Raw genomic sequence first — 18,847 nt, forward strand, 5'->3', positions numbered from 1 at the left:
CAGGCGTGTGCTGGAAATGGGCTACAGGTGCCGCATTCCCCAGGTCAAGCCACTTTTGAACCTGAAACAGCGGCAGAAGCGCCTGACCTGGGCTACAGAGAAGCAGCACTGGACTGTTGCTCAGTGGTCCAAAGTACTTTTTTCAGATGAAAGCGAATTTTGCATGTCATTCAGAAATCAAGGTGCCAGAGTTTGGAGGAAGACTGGGGAGAAGGAAATGCCAAAATGCCTGAAGTCCAGTGTCAAGTTCCCACAGTCAGTGATGGTCTGGGGTGCCATGTCAGCTGCTGGTGTTGGTCTACTGTGTTTTATTGAAGCCAGGGTCAATGCAGCTAGCTATCAGGAGATTTTGGAGCACTTCATGCTTCCATCTGCTGAAAAGCTTTATGGAGATAAAGATTTGATTTTTCAGCACAACCTGGCACCTGCTCACTGTGCCAAAATCACTGGTAAATGGTTTACTGACCATGGCATTACTGTGCTCAAATGGCCTGCCAACTCCCCTGACCTGAACCCCATAGAGAATCTGTGGGTTATTGTGAAGAGGAAGCTAAGAGACACCAGACCCAACACTGTGGATGAGCTTAAGGCCACTATTGAGGCATCCTGGGCCTCCATAACACCTCAGCACCTCAGCCACGCCGCATTGAAGCAGTCAGTTCTGCAAAAGGATTCCAGACCAAGTATTGAGTGCATAGCTGATATAATTAATTGAAGGTTGACTTTTTTTGTATTAAAAAACACTTTTTTGTATTGGTCGGGTGAAATATGCTAATTTTTTGGGATAGGGATTTTTTGTTTTTCTTGACTTTTTTTTGCCAAAATAATCAATATTAAAACAATAAAAGACTTGAACTACTTCAGTTGTGTGTAATGAATTTTCTTGACTTTTTTTTGCCAAAATAATCAATATTAAAACAATAAAAGACTTGAACTACTTCAGTTGTGTGTAATGAATTTAAAATATATGAAAGCCGAATGTTTATCAGTACATTACAGAATATAATGAACTTGATCACAATATGCTAATTTTTTTTTAGAAGGAATAGTATGTTAGTATACAGTCAATCAAAAGAAGAGGCGAGGGAGGGAGGTTCACGTCAGGCAAGCTTGATCGCCTCCAAGTGGCAGATTTCAGTATTACGCTCGCCATTATGGTATTAAAGTATGTAAAATAAACCAAGATATACCGAATAATTCCTGTCACAAATTTACTCAGGCCTAGCAATACAGAAATACTTGAATAACCTTAACCGTGATGAGCTTACAATGACTTTTATTCTGAAGGAGACGAACGTACAACCAGAAGTACTGTTCTTACCCACACACGAGAAGGCTGAGGTGGAAGCGGAACTTTAGCTGTTGTGCTCATGTGCTGCGGTGCAACCTCCAACTCAAAAGACAAAAATGGCCGGGAGCAGACTTGAGAGGGTAGGAACCGTGTTTACGAGGTAAGAATACTTTTTAAATTATCCATTTGTTTTGTTACTTAACCATAGTGTAGCCGTTGTGGCTCGCGTTAGCGTTGGCCTGAAATGACATGTAATATAATGCAATAAAATAATATCTGCAGCAGTTGTCATTAGTATGAGTTTTTCCGTGTACCTCACTTGAGCTACTGCGTATATATTGCTTTTATACTGGTTACCAGATTTTATGTGTAAAGACAATATTATGGAGCATCTGAAGGTTATATCTGTACACGTGAAGCGTCAGTGGCTGACGAGTGACGACATAGACGTGCGACAAAAGTAGTCCCTTCTCTCTCTCTCTCGAGGCGTACTTTAAGATGTAAAATGTTATTAAAATTATTATTCTGCCAATAAACAAAGTAGAAGAAGAAGAAATTATTATTTCAGTCAGAAACTTCCACGTAACTAAACGAAGGTGGTCTGCTTCGCCGCAAGTGACCAAATATCATGTTCTTTGCAGTCCTCAAACTGATGGCTTCCATATTTTTCGGCTCTTGGATTTAAAAAAAAAAAAAAAAAAAAAAAGGTAACACTTTATAATAACTATCCGTTTACTAGTTAATAGATCATTAGTAAACTGTTGATAAATGATTTATTGTTGATTTGTGAAGTATTTGTTAACAGTTTGTTGAGCATTTACAGGGTCTTCTTAACCTGAAACACAGTTTGTGTAGAAACGTTTCAAGTTTTTGTGTGGAACGTTTAGCATTTCTATCTTTTCAGGTTAAGAAATGCCGTTCACTTCAAAAGAAAAGGCATTTTGATAAGGCATTTTGCAGGCAGCGCTCATGTTGCACATTTATGAAAATCTGCCATACAACCAACAAATATTTGTACTTTTCTTTGTATATTTAACAAATAAAACTTATGACCTTCAACATAAAGTGTATATAGTTTTATTAAGAGCCATCAACTAGCACGAACATTTAGAATGGGGTCAACCTTATGGAAAACACCCAGTAAATGCTTAACAAACTGTTAACAAATACTTCACAAATCAACAATAAATCATTTATCAACAGTTTACTAATGATCTATTAACTAGTAAAACGGACAGTTATTATAAAGTGTTACCAAAAAAAATACTACTTTGTTTTTCTGTTTTTAAGTTTTTTGTTTGCATTCTACAAGGCTAACCCAACCATTGGATGCCCTTTTAATTTCATTGATAAAATCCAAAAAGAATCGAAGTTGTAGGGGGAAATTGCAAAAAATTATGTGGCCAATTGACACAATTAGAGTCCATTGATTTTTGTGATCAAATTAGGGCAATTCTAGTGGATTTAAAATGTTTTAAGCCACATCTTGGCCAATTTTATTTTATATTTTAATCCAATATTCAGTACATAATTTTTATGACATTAATTTCATGTACTTGACATTTGAACCGACAACTCGACCTTTTCACACACAGTCCTAGTACGAGTCAATATGGCAAGGCGTGGCATTATATGGCATTCTCAAAGCAACTTCCTATTTTACATGCAAGTACTACATTATTGAAATCATCATCAAGTAAACTAAACTAATTCAAATTTACCACCATAAACTGCTCCGGAGTTTAAGTCGCACCCTCACCCAAACTACAGGCAAAAACAATGCGACTTATATCCCGAAAAATACGGTACTTGGCATTAGGTCACCCACAGAGAAGCAACATCTCTGTTTTTTGCGTACCTGTAACTTCTTTAAGAAGCTCCTGTTTCCTAGGACGACCATATTTTGATTGCCAAAAAAAGAGGACACTCGGCCCGGCCTCGAGATACTTGAATTTTACTCGAAGTTCACTCAAAGATGCCTCACTTTAATATATTTAAAGTGTGCCTCCTCCATCTGGATAGAAAAATTCACTTTTATTGAAAAAAAAGAAGGAAAGAAAAAAAGAAATAATGATAAAAAAATACAGTATATATATAATGCAGACCCATGGAAATGTAGTCCAGTCAATACACACACACAGTGGGCTATGTGCCAACTAAAATTTTTTATAAATTACTATCACGACAATTGTCGTTGACAAATTGTTATTCCCACTGAATTGTTATTCTCATTCAATGTTCTAGATTGCACGCAAACAATAACTGAAATAAACTGAGAAAGTATTCAGCCTGCATGTTTCCAAATGCAGCAGTTCAAAACTAAATTTCCATAATGCCTAGCACAACTTAGCTCACTGATAGTACCGGGAGCCGAGGGAAAATCAAACTTTGCTGATAAAAGTTTACAATTATTGGCAGCGCAACAATGTGACACTAACTGGAATTTTACAGATCACGCCAGTACAAAGCTCCGACAGAAGTTAACAGTTTCTGTTATATACATATTTGTCGTAAAAAAATTATCAACTGGGCAGGCGCTCTGGGAACACGTCACAGGCAACTAACTGCCTGATCTCTTGCCAAATTGTCAACCCAGTAGATGGCAGTAATGCCCTATAATACAAGAGGTAAACTGCCAACAAAAACAAGAAAAAGAACTACTCCTTCCCTCCGTACTAGTAGGAGACGCGTCAACGTAGGCAGGCGCTACCCCCCAGCGGCCGGAGGGATTCTCTTCAAATTGGTCGGATGAAAAATCATAAAAAAACGGACATTTTCATGAATTGACAAAACCCGGCCGGAGGCTACGGAGAGGATATGAAACGAGGACTTGTCCGGGCAAAAGAGTACGTTTGGTCACCCAACTGTTACCTCCACTTGGAGTGGGAACCTCTGTGTACCTCATATGATAAGATTTGCAAAACAAGTTTCATAATCACGATAACCTCTGGATATGGCATTAGATTTTCAATAAGAAAATGAACGAGAATGTTAAGAAATCCACAATACAACTATTTAAGGGACAAACAAGGTATTTCTAAAACTAAATTTGTGCTTTCACAATCTGTCAAAAAAGATTCATATTCCTTACAGAATATGAGAACATTTTTAGTGCAACATACTGCATCTCTAAACAAATACAGGGTCTTCTTAACAGCAACATTCTTGTAAACAAATCAGTCATTATTTTTTTCTTTAAATTTTATACGATTAATAGAATTCGGGATCTAATGCGCTCTGGAGTGATAAAGGAAACCGAGAAACCAATCTGGTATGATGTCTATGAAGCTTTTCCCCCAAAACGACAACCACTGTATGTAAAGCCCTACACAAGACCCAGGGTGAAGAAGCTAGACCCGGTGCCTGCAATTTTCTACACAGAAGATAAAGTTAGAGCGTAAGTTGATGTCAGTTAGATTGTGTCTATATGAGTTTATCCTTTACAAAGATAATATAGAAAATACTGCATTCTGTAGTCATCGTTGTGTATAACTGTCTGATTTCAGGAAATTTTATGAGCAATACGGAATGGGTTCTCGGCCTTTTGATCTTTCTAAATCTAGCTTTGTCTCCACATGTCAAAGGTATGTATTATATTTTCCCAGCTAAGTTACAAGCAATGTTAAATGGTTGTTTTTTTGTGTTAGTGCTATTATTTTTAAGACTGACAGCAGACGGATGACACACAACCTTTCTACTCGTTTTTTTTAGGTTTGTAGACAAGTATGCAGAGTTAAAGAGCCAATCAGAGATGGAGGACTCTGTTCTGTTTGAGGAAACTGCAAAGGCTTTACTTGCAGAGGGTGTAATACTTAGAAGGAGAGGAGCATCAGCGGTAAGTATCAGGGGTGAAAGTAGGCCAGAACAGTCAGGAACGCCGTTCCGGTATAAGATTCAGGGCCAGAACGCAGTTCCGGTATAAGATTCAGGGCCGGAATGCTGTTCCGATATAAGATTCAGGGCCGGAATGCTGTTCCGGTACACGGTACTTTGATTCCAAAAATATGACGGCAACTGTCAAAACGTTATGTAAAAAAAGTAAAATGCTAAGCTGCCACACATGCATTTCATCTCCAAGAAGAAAAGAATCTACCAACATTAGATTTACATACACAAGTGTTAACAACAAGCATACCGTAATAAAGTGCTTGTGTAGCGTAATCAGTTTCCACCAATATTTATTATTTATTTTATTCGACGGACGGCATGGAGGTTTCCCCAGCCGCTGCAGTTATCTGAGTCTGACGATGATGAGTCACGTCAGTGTGCGAATGAACGCAGCAAAGCAAAACGCCTAGACTCATTTATCTGTTCAATTGGCTGACATACTAACATGTGATCAGCAGAGATAGTTAGCAGCAGAACAGCAAAAAAAAATGGTTATTGAATTGATGCGACAAAAAAAGGGCAATGCAACATAAAATGTATCAAATCTTTAAAGACCAAATGTGAAGTAATTTCATAAAATGCCAAATAGGGTCACAATTAAAGTATTTAAACATTGTCCAACAAATAAAGCATGAAAAAATATATGTTGTATATTTGACAAAATAATCGCGTTTCCGAAGTTCGAGCTTGGAAGGGGACGAACCCGGAAGTGATACGTCACACCGATAACAGCGATGGCAGCGCTTCATACGGCCGCCATACAGAACCCTTCAAACAATGATTCAAACAGCGATATAAGCGACAGATCGAGCACAAGTGAGGAGATTGAAGTTTTTGAAGAGTTGGATGAAAAGGAGGAGGATGGAATTTTATGTTGGACCGTACATGTAGTAGCCACACGCTAATCAGGATGCAAACAATGTGCCCAGACTACCTGACATGGAATGGAGACAAGACCCATCAAGATTACAAGATTGGTAAAATAAAGGCTGTTATTATTTTTATGATTTGAAGCATGTCATATAAATAAACCACCTACTATTGCCTGGGATAAAAGTAGAAGCTAGCGACGTTAGCTTTTATTTACCTGACATGTTTCGGCGAACACTTACGCCTTCGGACCCTCTGACGAAGGCAGAAGTGTTCGCCGAAACATGTCAGGTAAATAAACCACCTACTATTGCCTGGGATAAAAGAAAAGTTTTGACGAATTTATAAGTGTAGGCAAAATGAACTCAATACAACTATGATCGGGGATTGCCACGAGTTAGCTTTCGGCTAACGTCGCTTGTAGGGCTGTCCCAAACGACTAATTTTCTCCCGATTAGTCAACCGACTATTTTTACGATTAGTCGACTAATCTAATATATATTTTTTTTTTTTTTTTTTTTTTACTAATTTAGCAATGACATTTTTGTTGACGCTTATCAATTCACACAAAACATATTGGAACACTCAAATTATTTATTAAAGTACAAATAAACACGTAAATAACAATAATAAATCACAAATAAACAATGAGTTCAAATGCTGATAGAATTAACTAGTGTAGCATCCCGATTGAAAAGATGGTCTCTTAAACTGATGGTTTACAACTTTTATTCCATCCTTGATGTAAACACACTGTAAGAGCTACGGTGCACACAAATAAAGCAACACAATTAGAAATTAACAAAAACTTTTCACCTTTTTCCTTTTAAACCTTATTTATATATCAATGAATTGCCTATATGAATTGCCTTTACCTTAATTTATTACCTTATCATTGACAATCTCTCCCTTGAGTGCAATCGCTGTATATACTGTATATATTTATGACCTTTTAACCCTATATAATTTTCTATACCATAAAATAAACCATAACATGAAATAAACCTTTCAATTAGCATTAAGAACAATACTAATAGAACTTATATGCCCATTGTCAATGAAACATTATTATTTAGTAAGGCGACAGCACCCTCTGGTGTACAAAAAATGAAGAAAAAAAAAATTGCAAACTGGGTGAAGGCGCTTGAGGTGTTAATTCACGGCCGACGTGCAGCCAAGCTTGGCAGCTCTCCTTTGTTTCTTTGAAATAAGTCAATGTTTTGGACACTCTGGTGTGCTTTTTTTGGCTTTGTGCCGCTTTCCCCGCTTGAAAACAGAGCATCCGACATTCTAACTTTCCACGCATATATTTTTTTAACCCTTCATTAACCGTCGACGGGATGTTGTGCTCGTCGACGGATTTACGTCATCGATGACGTCGACTATGTCGACTAGTCGGGACAGCTCTAGTCGCTTGTTCATTCCGCAACACAATCGGGGTTTTGCCTCGAGTTACCTTTCGGCTCACGTCGCTACCTCCTACTGTTCATTCCACAACAGTTGGCAGCTCTGCTTTGACAAAGTCATCAGTCATCTATCCAAAAATCACACTTTTTTGCAAATCCGTGATCATAAGCAGACCGGCTGAGGAAGCAGGCATCTTTGAAGTGTTTGTAGCAGAGAGCACTACTCTATGATGGCGTGAAATTCATTCGCTTTGTGCAAACGAAAGATATCCATTTACGTGCCCTGCTATCCTTTGGCCACTCATACAACTTTTCTTTAGATTGAGAACAATACATCGCCACACACCGCCGTGGCATATTACCGAGAAGCAATACTGTTCTATAGCGGACTTCTCTTGCATTTCTCTGTGACGTAATTTTCGAAGATTGTCGAAGAAAAGCATTTTCGTTGTCAAGGGCGTTGCTATGGGTTAAAACAAAGAATCTGGAAGGGTTGCGTTAAAAAAAAAAAAAAATAACGAAAATATGCTTATAATGGTTTGGCCATTGATATTATTCAAAAACATGGTTGGCCAACCTTACTTCACATTTGGTCTTTAAGAGCAACGAAAGAGTTGAGGAGGCTTATTTATCATATTTAGTTTTATTTGCTCTGATGGGGAGGTTCAGAACATCTTATCTGCCAATGTGCACTTTGGACTTATATTTGTTCATTTATGTTAGGCTACTTATTCATTTCCTTATGATTTAAAAAAAGTCAATGCACGATCTTAATATATTCTATTTCACTCTGCATAATGTAAGTCATTTGTACTTATTTTTCTGAATGTATGTTACTTATATCTTTATTACTAAAAAAAAAAAACCCAAAAAGTAAATGTTTACATTAACTTCAATTTTAATATACATCCTATGTTCTTAAGTAGTTCAAATTGAGATTTGGCATTTAGTATGTGAGGAAATGAGGGAAAATAAAAATTAGGAGATGGAAGTTGGGGTTATTGCTGTTTTTGTTAACTTTGTTTGATATCATTGCCAGAAAAACGCACATAATAGGACACCATTCAGCTTCCTTTTTATTGTGTTCCTTATAATGATGATCTGCTGCATCATAAATCACTTTGTGACTTTCCACCTATATGATGAAGCATTCTTCGTCCTTGTTTGCTGGTTAAACCGTGAATAAGCAACTGGGCTGTTGACTCCAGGCCCGGCTCCGCCCATTTTGACGGCTGCGTCTCCGGCAAAACTAAAAAATACCCTAAACCTTCCGGCGGGCTCCGGCACGCCAGAGATAGTCCGCAGTCAATCTGTAGCACTGACGCGGCAGGTAAACGTTGAACAGTAGGATATAATGGGAACGGATAGGCTCCGGCGCTATTTTTTGCCAGACCCGTAACGAAGATGCATTTTGCGTAGTTGGTAACAAAGAAGCCGAACTTTTAACAGCACGTCTGCCGCACGCGCGTGCGCACACGAGGCGATGAATCGCAGCGGAAAAATTACCGCCTTCATTTTCATTTACCGTGCGATAAATGGAATTATTGCATATTGTGACAGGCTTAATTGCGTACAGGAGCAATAATGGCTACCTTTACGTAGTTCCGTAATTGTCCATGCAAATGGACCATGCACAGAAGAGAAATGAATGCTCTTTTACGTAATCGCATAACAAGCAATAGTCATCATGAAAGTGTTACTGTCAGTCTTGTTCAAGTTACTTTTGAAAATTTGAGTTATAGTTACTACTCTGGAAAAAAAGTTATGAAACTAACTACTTTAAGTTACTTAGAAAATAAACTATTCAAAAACGTGATTTTGTGATCTGTCATACAGTAAGAGAAAAGACAACCCCCTCCTTCCACAATGAAATGTAATGGAATAATACATCGGGCAGAAATTTATACAAGCATGTTTACTTGCCTTCAAAACAAAAGTTGCCGTGCAATATGAAAATGTTGAGGTGGTTGCAGCTCAACGTTGCATTCGTAGAAGAATTGACGGAGAATAAGTTGTCTTTTAGCCAAAACTTGGCGTGTTTAATTTTCACTTACATGCGTATACATCCTCTCTCATTGCAGTCTTCACAGGCAATCCCCCAAAATCAAAGTAAGCAAAGTCAAACAAAAAGAAGTAATAAAAGTAGAACTTTAGACAATTAAGTCCCATCCTGCCATCTTGTGGCGAAAAGATAATATGTCAATAATAACAAGCAATAGGAACATTATTTCAACATCAACTGAGGACACATTTATGAATACAAAACATTTCCTCCACCATTTCTCTCAACACCCCCACTTGTTCTCATGTTGATGCCTTTTTAACACCCAAATGAACTTTATATTTCAAATTCCAAAAATAACACTGTTAAAGTTCTTCAATTTTAACTTAGTTACAGGTTTTGTCATGATATCAGCTATCATGTCATCCGTTGGACAATACGTCAATGTTACTCTTCCCTGATTCACAGTAGATCTAATAAAATGATATTTTATGTCTACGTGCTTGCATCTCTGTCTATTAACAGGATTTTTGGCAAGAGCGATTGTCCCTTGGTTTTTATCGTGTACAATTGTTGGAGTGTACTGATAATGATCAATGCTATGTAGTAGTTGTTCTAAATATAGGCATTCTTGTATGGTTGAAGCCAGTGCCATATATTCAGCTTCACAGGTAGATAGTGCGACTGTAGGTTGTTTCTTTGTTTTCCAAGAAATTGGAGAACTCTTCTTGCTCAAGAAAACACAGTATCCTGAAGTACTGCGCCTGTCGCTAGTATCAGCTGCCCAGTCAGTATCACTATATGCCTGAATACCAAGTTTTGCATTGTTGTCTCTTTTGAAACTAAGGCCTTTTTCGGAAGTACCTTTTAGGTATCGTAAGACATGTTGCACAGTAGTCCACTGCTCCTCCGTGGGTTCATTAAAGTACTGCGATAACCTGCTTACCACATAGCTTAAGTCTGGTCTTGTGCAAACAGTTAGATACAGTGCTGCTCAAAAGTTTGTGAACCCCCTCAACATTTTGGAATTTTCTATTATTTCAACCTGATTTCCTAATCAATCAATTCAGTAGTTTTTTTTTGTTTTTTTAACAGTTGTGTTGTCGAGACTAAATTAAAAAGAGTTTTCATCAACTGATGTAGGTGCAAAATTGAACTGTTTGGTCACAACCAAAACCGCCATGTCTGGCGAAAAGTCAACACTGCATACCACCAAAAGAACCTTCTCCCAACAGTGAAGCATGGAGGTGGGAATGTCAAGATCTGGGCTTGCTTTTCATCCTCAGGACCTGGACAACTCCACATAGTCCAGGGAATCATGAATTCTGAGGAATATTGTCAAATCCTAGAACATAACCTGACGCCATCTGTTTTGAAGTTAAAGCTTGGCAGAAGGTGGATCATGCAACATGATAATGATCCAAAGCATTCCAGCAATACAACCAAGGAATGGCTGAAAAAGAAGAAGATTCGTGTTCTGGACTGGCCCAGTCAAAGTCCTGACCTAAATCCCATTGAAATGCTGTGGCGGGACCTGAAGCGAGCAGTTCATGCCAGACGCCCATCAAACCTCTCTCAACTGACTGCGTTCTGCAAGGAAGAATGGGCAAAAATCCCCCAAAGTAGATGTGAGAGGCTGATTAGTCACTACAGAAACCGTTTGGTTGAGGTAATCTCTGCAAAAGGAGGCGCAATATCCTATTAACTGAAGGGGTTCACATACTTTTGCACACATGATATCTGAGTTTTTCTTAAAGTGCTTGTGACACGAAAAAGCATGTTTATTTCATAATACACGCGGTATTTTATGCTCCTGAATGATATGGACCGCTTGGATGTGTGTGGAAGCGATCGCTATATTTATTTAGTTTTTTGAATCCCGCGCCAGGAAAATGAGTGACTTCCGGCTTCGGTCTCGCATTGAGGAGGAGGGCGCTGTGACGTGTACGGTAGAAGACGTCCTCTTCACGCTACAGTGTACTGTTGTGTATGAGGACGAAGGATTCAGCTGATTTTGCGGATTAATACTTTTATTTTTTGCATCACGCCAGCCAAACGGCTGCAGAAAAATCATTCTGTATGCGGGAGAGGCGTATGCGCCTTTTTGGAGTTTCAAAAGGTTCCCATTCACCGTGGATATTTACTGTGGGACCATTGGACTTACAAGGAAGTGAGTAAACATCTTGTTTTGTATTATGTCAAATACGAATACAGTGATTACAAAGTAAACACTATAAAATTCCTTTAAATAAAGGACTACTTAACGTTTGATCATTGATAGGCATGTAAAAAGCTATCCTCACGGTCATTAGCAGTTAGCTGTTAGCACGTTAGCTACACAACAATTCCAGCCACCCTCCTCCAGGGAACGAACTGTAAATTGCTCTCCGCCGGGCGGTTTGCCGATCCGCAAAGAAACTCGACAACCGGGTCGTCATGTCAAATAATCCAGGCTAGTTATGTGTGATTTTCCACTTCGAAGACTTTGAAACATCCCTCGGTTCGGGTTAGCATGTCGGCTAGCTGTCACTCCTTCTGGTCTGTTTACATTCTCCGAAGCCGGGGAAGGGAAATGACATATGTCCGATTTAGGTGTCATAAAATATCGTTCGGCAGGTGTGACAGTAAAGGTAAAGTCGACTGTTTTGACCATTATGGAGTAATTTTGCCATGTCGTCTTGAATAAATGGATTTTTATTATTTTATATTCCATTTAGCATAAGTTATTTGTCATGACCATGCCATTTATTTAGCAATTGGGGAAAGTACTTTGGTAAAAAGAATATCCTGTAAAAAATATTGAAGTAAAGAGACAGAAACAATGACATTTTGCCGCTCTCTTCGTCGCGTTTTCCTCATTGTGAATAGTTCCCCCTCGACGGGCTGACTGGTCCTTCTCAAGCCATTTATATAGCTATTGGGGAAAATACTTGGATAAAAAGAATATCCTGTAAAAATATTGTGAGTAGAGAGACTGAAACAATGACATTTTGCAGCTCTCTTCGTCTCGTTTTCCTCGTTCTGAACAATTCCCCCTCAATGGGCTGAATAGTAAAACCGATGAGCCTAGTCTACCGCTGACGTCATCCACCTGTTGGGGACGCTAAAGCCCTATAATTGTAGGCGTGGCTAACCGGCAGATTAAAAGACTAATTTCTCGTCATCTGCGCTTTGCTAAATTGTTGTATATGGTCGAATCGTCTCAAAATATGATTCTAATTCACATAATAATGCCATTTAAGACTTTTTTTCTGGTGTCGTATGCTCTTTAAATCAACCACTTTTGTCAAATAAAGAATGACAATATAACTATTTCTTTTGTTTCAGTCCATTATTTGGAATGTCAGTATTGTGGATTTGGGTATAACTTAACATTTAATAAGGTTATTTTAGTTTTTTTTACAAAAAATCTGACCATCGCTGTGGGGTTCACAAACTTTCGAGCAGCACTGTATATAAGGCTTCCGATTGCTTCCCTATAGATCCTGACGTTGGTCATTTTTATTGCATCCTCGGAATAGTCAAGTTTTTGTTCACAGGGTGTTTCTCTGATTTTGCAATCAATCATATCAAAGCGCTCTAGTATCTTGTTTGAATACTTTTCCTGTGACATTTTTACACAATCTTGAGTTTGAATGAAATCGAAAATGTTTAAGCTGTCCCTGGTCTTTCATTCTGAACTTCTCTGCCAGCATCTCCTTTGTTTGCTTCAGGATACAATCATTGCTCGCAGCAATAAGTAAGTCATCGACCCATATGACGATGATTACCTTCTCATCATTTTGCTCTTTTGTATAAACACAGTGTTCAGCTTGGTTTTGTGTGAAATTGTTGTCAGTTAACCATTCATGTAAAACTCTGTTCCAATTTCGCCCTGATTGTTTGAGACCATACAGTGATTTTTCAAGTTTGTAGACTAGACCATCTTTTTCTTCATAGCCATCAGGTGGGTTTATGTATATGATATAGTCAATAGGAGCATGTAAGTATGCTGTCTTAACGTCCATCTGATGTAACAACAGACTCTCTTGTGCCGCTTTCTGTAACACCACTCTCATACTTGTCAAATTTGCTGTGGTTGAAAATGTCTCTCCATAGTCTATTCCCATTCTCTGGTTAAGTCCCTTAGCCACAAATCGTGCTTTGTACTTATCTCTCCCATCTTCATCCTTTTTGAGTGCATAAACCCATTTACCCCCCACTGTTTTCTTGCCTTTTGGCAGTGTTGTCAAGGTAAATGTTTTATTTTCGTTTAGTGACTGAATTTCTTCACCCATGGCTTTTGACCAATCTTTTGAATTATTTGAACTCATGGCCTCCTGGTATGTTTGAGGTATACCAACTACCATCCTGTAGCAGTAGTCTACAGCAGGGCCGGCCCAGGCCATTTGGGGGCCCTAAGCAAAATAATGCAAAGGGACCCATATTTTTGGCCCACCATTTTGTCACTGTGTACTGTGAAACCCATACATGCAATCCAACCTATATATCCATATTTTGTATATTAATCAGATTTTGTTGCACCGCATACTTCAAACTTCTCACCCCAAATGATTGTCAGTACTCACAGTAGATAGCGCCAAACCTTTTTCTAAAAGAGGAAAGAAAAAAGTTAAGGAAGAACTTTAATTTTTTTTAGGCTTGTAATCAAGTATCAAAACTCACAAAAGTAAAGCAAACTGTAGTAAACAAAATAGAATATAAATTAAACAATTGCCAGATTGGGGGCCCCCTAGTGGTCAGGGGCCCTAAGCAGCTGCATAGTCTGCGTATAGGCTGGGCCGGCCCTGGTCTACAGTAGTTGCGGGCAAATTGTGTTCAACAACAAATTGGCAGAATAAAATCTCCGCTTTCGTCACTTTTCATTCTGCAGACTTCATCTTTATGACCAGTGTTGTTAATCTTACTTTTAAAAAGTAATTAATTACAGTTGCAAATTACTTCTCCCAAAAAGTTATTGAGTTAGTAACTCAGTTACCTGAATGTAAGAGTAACTAGTTACTTGGCAGAGTAACTGGTGTTACCTTTCATTTTTTTCTTTTCTTAATTTTTCCCCCCAAAACCCCAAAACAAAACAAAAAAAACATATTAACCTTTGCTATGTTTGGAAGTCATTTAATGTTGTGAATCAACCGTTAAAGTTGTTAAAATTGCTCCCGTTTTTCTATTATTTCCCTTCTGTCTACTTTTGACGTGAAAGTTTTAAAACTGTTTCATCATTTAAAGATAGATTCAAGTCAAGATTTTGCCGATTTAGGAGTATTTTAGATTAAAAGTTACTTAGTTTAAGCTAGGAAGGTTACCTACAACAGAGCCTTTCTGAGGAGTCTACTGCTTTAAAATGGCGGCTGTTTACCAACGCCGCCGAGTCTGTTATTTCGCATGTATTTGTATATGCATGTGATATCTAGGCATAGATTGTAGGCCGTCGGCTACAGTCAGGAAATATTGGAGCCACCTAGCCTAGCATTGCGTTTGCTACAGTATCACAACAAACACTCTTTTCTCTCCGTGTCTCTGACTTTTCTCGCGTTATTCAACCACCATAACGCATAGTAACGCACATTGTCTCGTTGCCGAAACGGTGACAAAATCCGAACGGAGAAAAAAAAAACGTAATGCACGAAAAACGTCCAGATTTTGAACGTACGCAGTTAAAAATCTGTGCTCACTTGTACAATTTACGCCGAAACCCTACAATTTGACAGGTATATTAAAGTAAACGATAAGTGACAGATGGTTAACTTTGATCTTGCCAGAAACTCGACTTTCAAAGCGCCTCATGCATCAATCATCGTTTAGCTCGGTAAACAGTTTCTGTGGCAACTCATTGTGTGTAAGTGAGCAGCTGGAGCGGATTTGAGTGGACACTCAATAAGGCATTTTATAATGACAGGCATTTTTTTTTTTTTTTTTACTTTTTTAAATGGATTGGGCGTCTACTTTTTTTTTCTTGTTCAAAAATAATTCTGTGGGACATTAACATGTTTAAAAGTTATCATAATTATTACATTTAAAGTGCTTAAAAAACATTTATTAAAATATATATTTACATGAAAGTTTTTTAAATTATACTTTGGGGGAAAAGGTTAAAAAAAACATGTCTTAAATGTATCTTTCCAATGAAAGATCTGAATAAATACATTGGAAAAAATGTGTATGTATCTATATATATTTACTTTTTGGGGGGGTGCTACTTTGCGGTTTTTAACTTATCGCGGCGGATTCAGGTCCCCATTAACCACGAAAAATGATTTTTTTTCTCAGCACAACTTCATCGATATGAATTGTCATTACTGTACTATACCCCAGTGGTCCCCGACCTTTTTTGCACCACGGGCCGGTGTGATATGGGCCTTTTTTTTTCATGGAACAGCAATGTAAGGCAGAAAATGACAGTAAATATAAAATAACACGAACATTGAGTGCAGGGAACGTGTAACTTTCCATACGCTAAATCAGCATTTTTTAACAGCTGCCTCTTTTAAAACTTTTAAAATGCAAATAATCTTGGTCGTAGGCATAATGAGTTCTTCTCCAGTCGTGATAGGTTTCGTGGTTTTAGCAATACAGTTCGCCACAAGGTATGATGCTCTCAGTGTATTCGCTTTTGTTGCCTCGTTTGCTAGCTTTCAGCCACATATTATGCAGAATGGACTTGGTTGTAGGTTTCTCTTCTGGCTTAGCAGGTGGCCTTTTCCCTATTAAAAAAAAAAAAAACTGTCCAAAGATGTCGCCGCCTGCAGCACACTGCCAACAGCAAATAATGTTACTGTTTACATTGACTGATGCTGGGCTGCTATAGGTGTGCAAACACCAGGGTAATGGCGACCAACCACTAGATGGCGGCGTATGCAAATCTCTACTCAGATTAGTCAAGAGGCACAGGCCAGATTGCGGTCGTTAAGAAATTATTTGTTATTTCTCTGCGGCCCGGTAGCAAATGCGCAACAGACCGGTACCGGTCCCCGGCCCGATGGTTGAAGTAAATTTTTCTCAAAAAGTTACTCAAGTAAATAACGCGTTACCACCCACCTCTGGAAATAAATAAAATAATAACAATAAAAATAATCAATTGACGACATTGTTAACAAGATCCCCCCTACTCCAAGGCTGTCTCTGATTGGCTTACCCTGACATCTTGCCCTAGGTTAGCTAATCAATAACCTCTTCTGGGACGTGCTATGTACTCTTAGCGTGCGAAAGGCTATGTAACTATGGTGCTGCAGACTTAACTTGGCTCACGCGGCATATATATCTTGGGTACCGCTTGTACGATAACTATTGGGCCGTTATAGAATGAGAAATCGTAAAGAGTTACGTTAGAAGTTACAGCAATGTAACGAATGTAAGGGTGTTTGTTCCAACACTGCTGACTGTCATATAAACACAGCTAATGTTTGACGCATAGACAAGTTATAAATTATTTTTTAATGGTTTTGTTCATACAGTACAAATATTTTCTCTAAATGTCTTTCCAGCCACATTGGCATATGTTGGTGATTACAGAATACAGACTAAGGCACATTCCAATGACTTGCTTTAAAAATAATACAGTAATTTAAGGCAATCAAGTATTTATTTGTTAAAATTGTCGAATAACCGCATAAGACGAAGGCTGAAACCGCACGTTTAAACACGTGATTGTTTTGTGTTCCGTTTTGCAGGTGTCAGGCGAGTCCAGGGATCCAGTGTTGGGGCTAAAGTTATCAGCCCTGTTGGCAGAGCAGCAGTCAGATGGTGATGACAGCAAGCAAGAGCCAGAAGAGCACACGACACACACACAATCCTAGGAAAACGTGGATTTTCTCCTTATCTGGAAGCTCAGATCACCTGTGGAAGTAATAATTTTGTAACCAAAAGCCTCAAAAAGAAAAATTGGGCTAGAAGACACACCCTCCATATTATACAATATATATATATATATATATATATATATATATATATATATATATATATATATATATATATATATATAAGCTGCACTGGACTATAAGATAGAAGTGTCTTCAATGTGTTATGGGATACTTACACCAAAAGAAGTACAGCTCATTGGTTTGTAAAAATCCCAAATTATCCACCTTGGACTATAAACTGCAGGGTTCAGAGTGGGGGAACACTTAACGACGACTCGTCCAACAACAACAGTAGATATTCTTGACCTTTTGCATGAAAACGAAATCATGGTATGAACCAAGAAATGCCAAGTACAGGACTAACGCCTAAAAAATTGTCTATGTATCTATTATTTGCTTATTATTATCTTATTGGCTGCCGCTGTTGGGAATTAATGTCCTGCCAATTTGACTGGGATGGTGGGCAGTGAGAGAGCGGTCCCAGTTCAAATGGATTGGATGTCTGTCTCTGAGAGTAGCATTGAATAATTACGATTCACTGCCAGTCCTACCAGTTCAAATGAATCTGACATCTATAACCATCAATGGCAGCCAATGAGTTAATGTTGTTTTTCCAATAGAGCATCATTTTTTGTACATTTTCCTGTCGGAGATTCTATCAGATCCGGTGTCTGATGTACAGTCAACAGATGTTATGAACAATAAATTGTGGAATAAAATTGTATCTAATTTGGATAAAGGACCATCTGTGAGAATGTTTCATTAGATTTTTAAAAATTCATTAAAACATCCTGTCAATCTCAATCCTAATACTTGTGAGCTCCTGAAAAGCTAACTGCTCTGCTTTAATGGTGGCAATCCAGTGGCGAGGGAAGTGTGATACTGAGGGTGCTGTAGCACCCCCTTGTGTTGGAGGGGAGAAGTAATGGTAGATTTTTTTTTTTTTTTTTAATATTAAATAAACATTGAAACAATAACATATTTGACTTTGGTGATTAAATATGTATGTTGTAAAAGTTTTTTTTAAATTCAATTCATTTCAATTTTATTTGTATAGCCCTCAATCACAACAGAAGTCTCAAAGGGCTTTACAGAGGCAATATGATACACAATTAGAAATGGAGCAACAAAGATGAATAGATGCAGTTCAAGTCCTGGGTATCCCCTATCCTTAAGACCCTCCATGCCGGCAAGGAAAAACTCCAAAAACTCCAGAGTCAATTGGGAGAAAAATGAGAAACCTTGGGGAGTACCACAGTCAGGAGAGATCCACTCCCAGGACGGATAGACAGGAACCCCAGAACGGCTAATGGGAATTAGCAAGCGAAATTATAGTCCGTAAAAATACAGTGGAGTGAAGGTGCAAGAAGAAGTCCCTCTAGTCAGATGAGACGGGGGTAGCAGCGAGGACGTCTATCCAGCCAGGGGTCCGGACAGTCAGGAGGCTGCAGCTGAAAAATAGCCCCTCCCCAGAGGGGAGGGGGGAAAGGGGACACCGGGTGACTAGTGATGAAGAGACAATAATGTTAATTAA

General features: G+C 38.4%; 1 protein-coding gene across 1 annotated transcript; it reads left to right on the top strand.

The window, feature by feature from the left end:
* Nucleotides 1-1,292: 1,292 nt before the first annotated feature.
* Nucleotides 1,293-18,042, top strand: mrps23 (mitochondrial ribosomal protein S23). Its single transcript, XM_057838665.1, has 5 exons — nt 1,293-1,451; nt 4,509-4,688; nt 4,798-4,875; nt 5,003-5,126; nt 17,125-18,042. Exons 1-5 carry the CDS (start codon nt 1,408-1,410, stop codon nt 17,248-17,250), a joined length of 552 nt encoding a protein of 183 aa, XP_057694648.1. The 5' UTR covers nt 1,293-1,407; the 3' UTR covers nt 17,251-18,042.
* The last annotated feature ends 805 nt before the right edge of the window (nt 18,043-18,847 follow it).

Source organism: Corythoichthys intestinalis, chromosome 6, assembly GCF_030265065.1.
Source record: "Corythoichthys intestinalis isolate RoL2023-P3 chromosome 6, ASM3026506v1, whole genome shotgun sequence".
NCBI classification, from domain to species: domain Eukaryota; kingdom Metazoa; phylum Chordata; class Actinopteri; order Syngnathiformes; family Syngnathidae; genus Corythoichthys; species Corythoichthys intestinalis.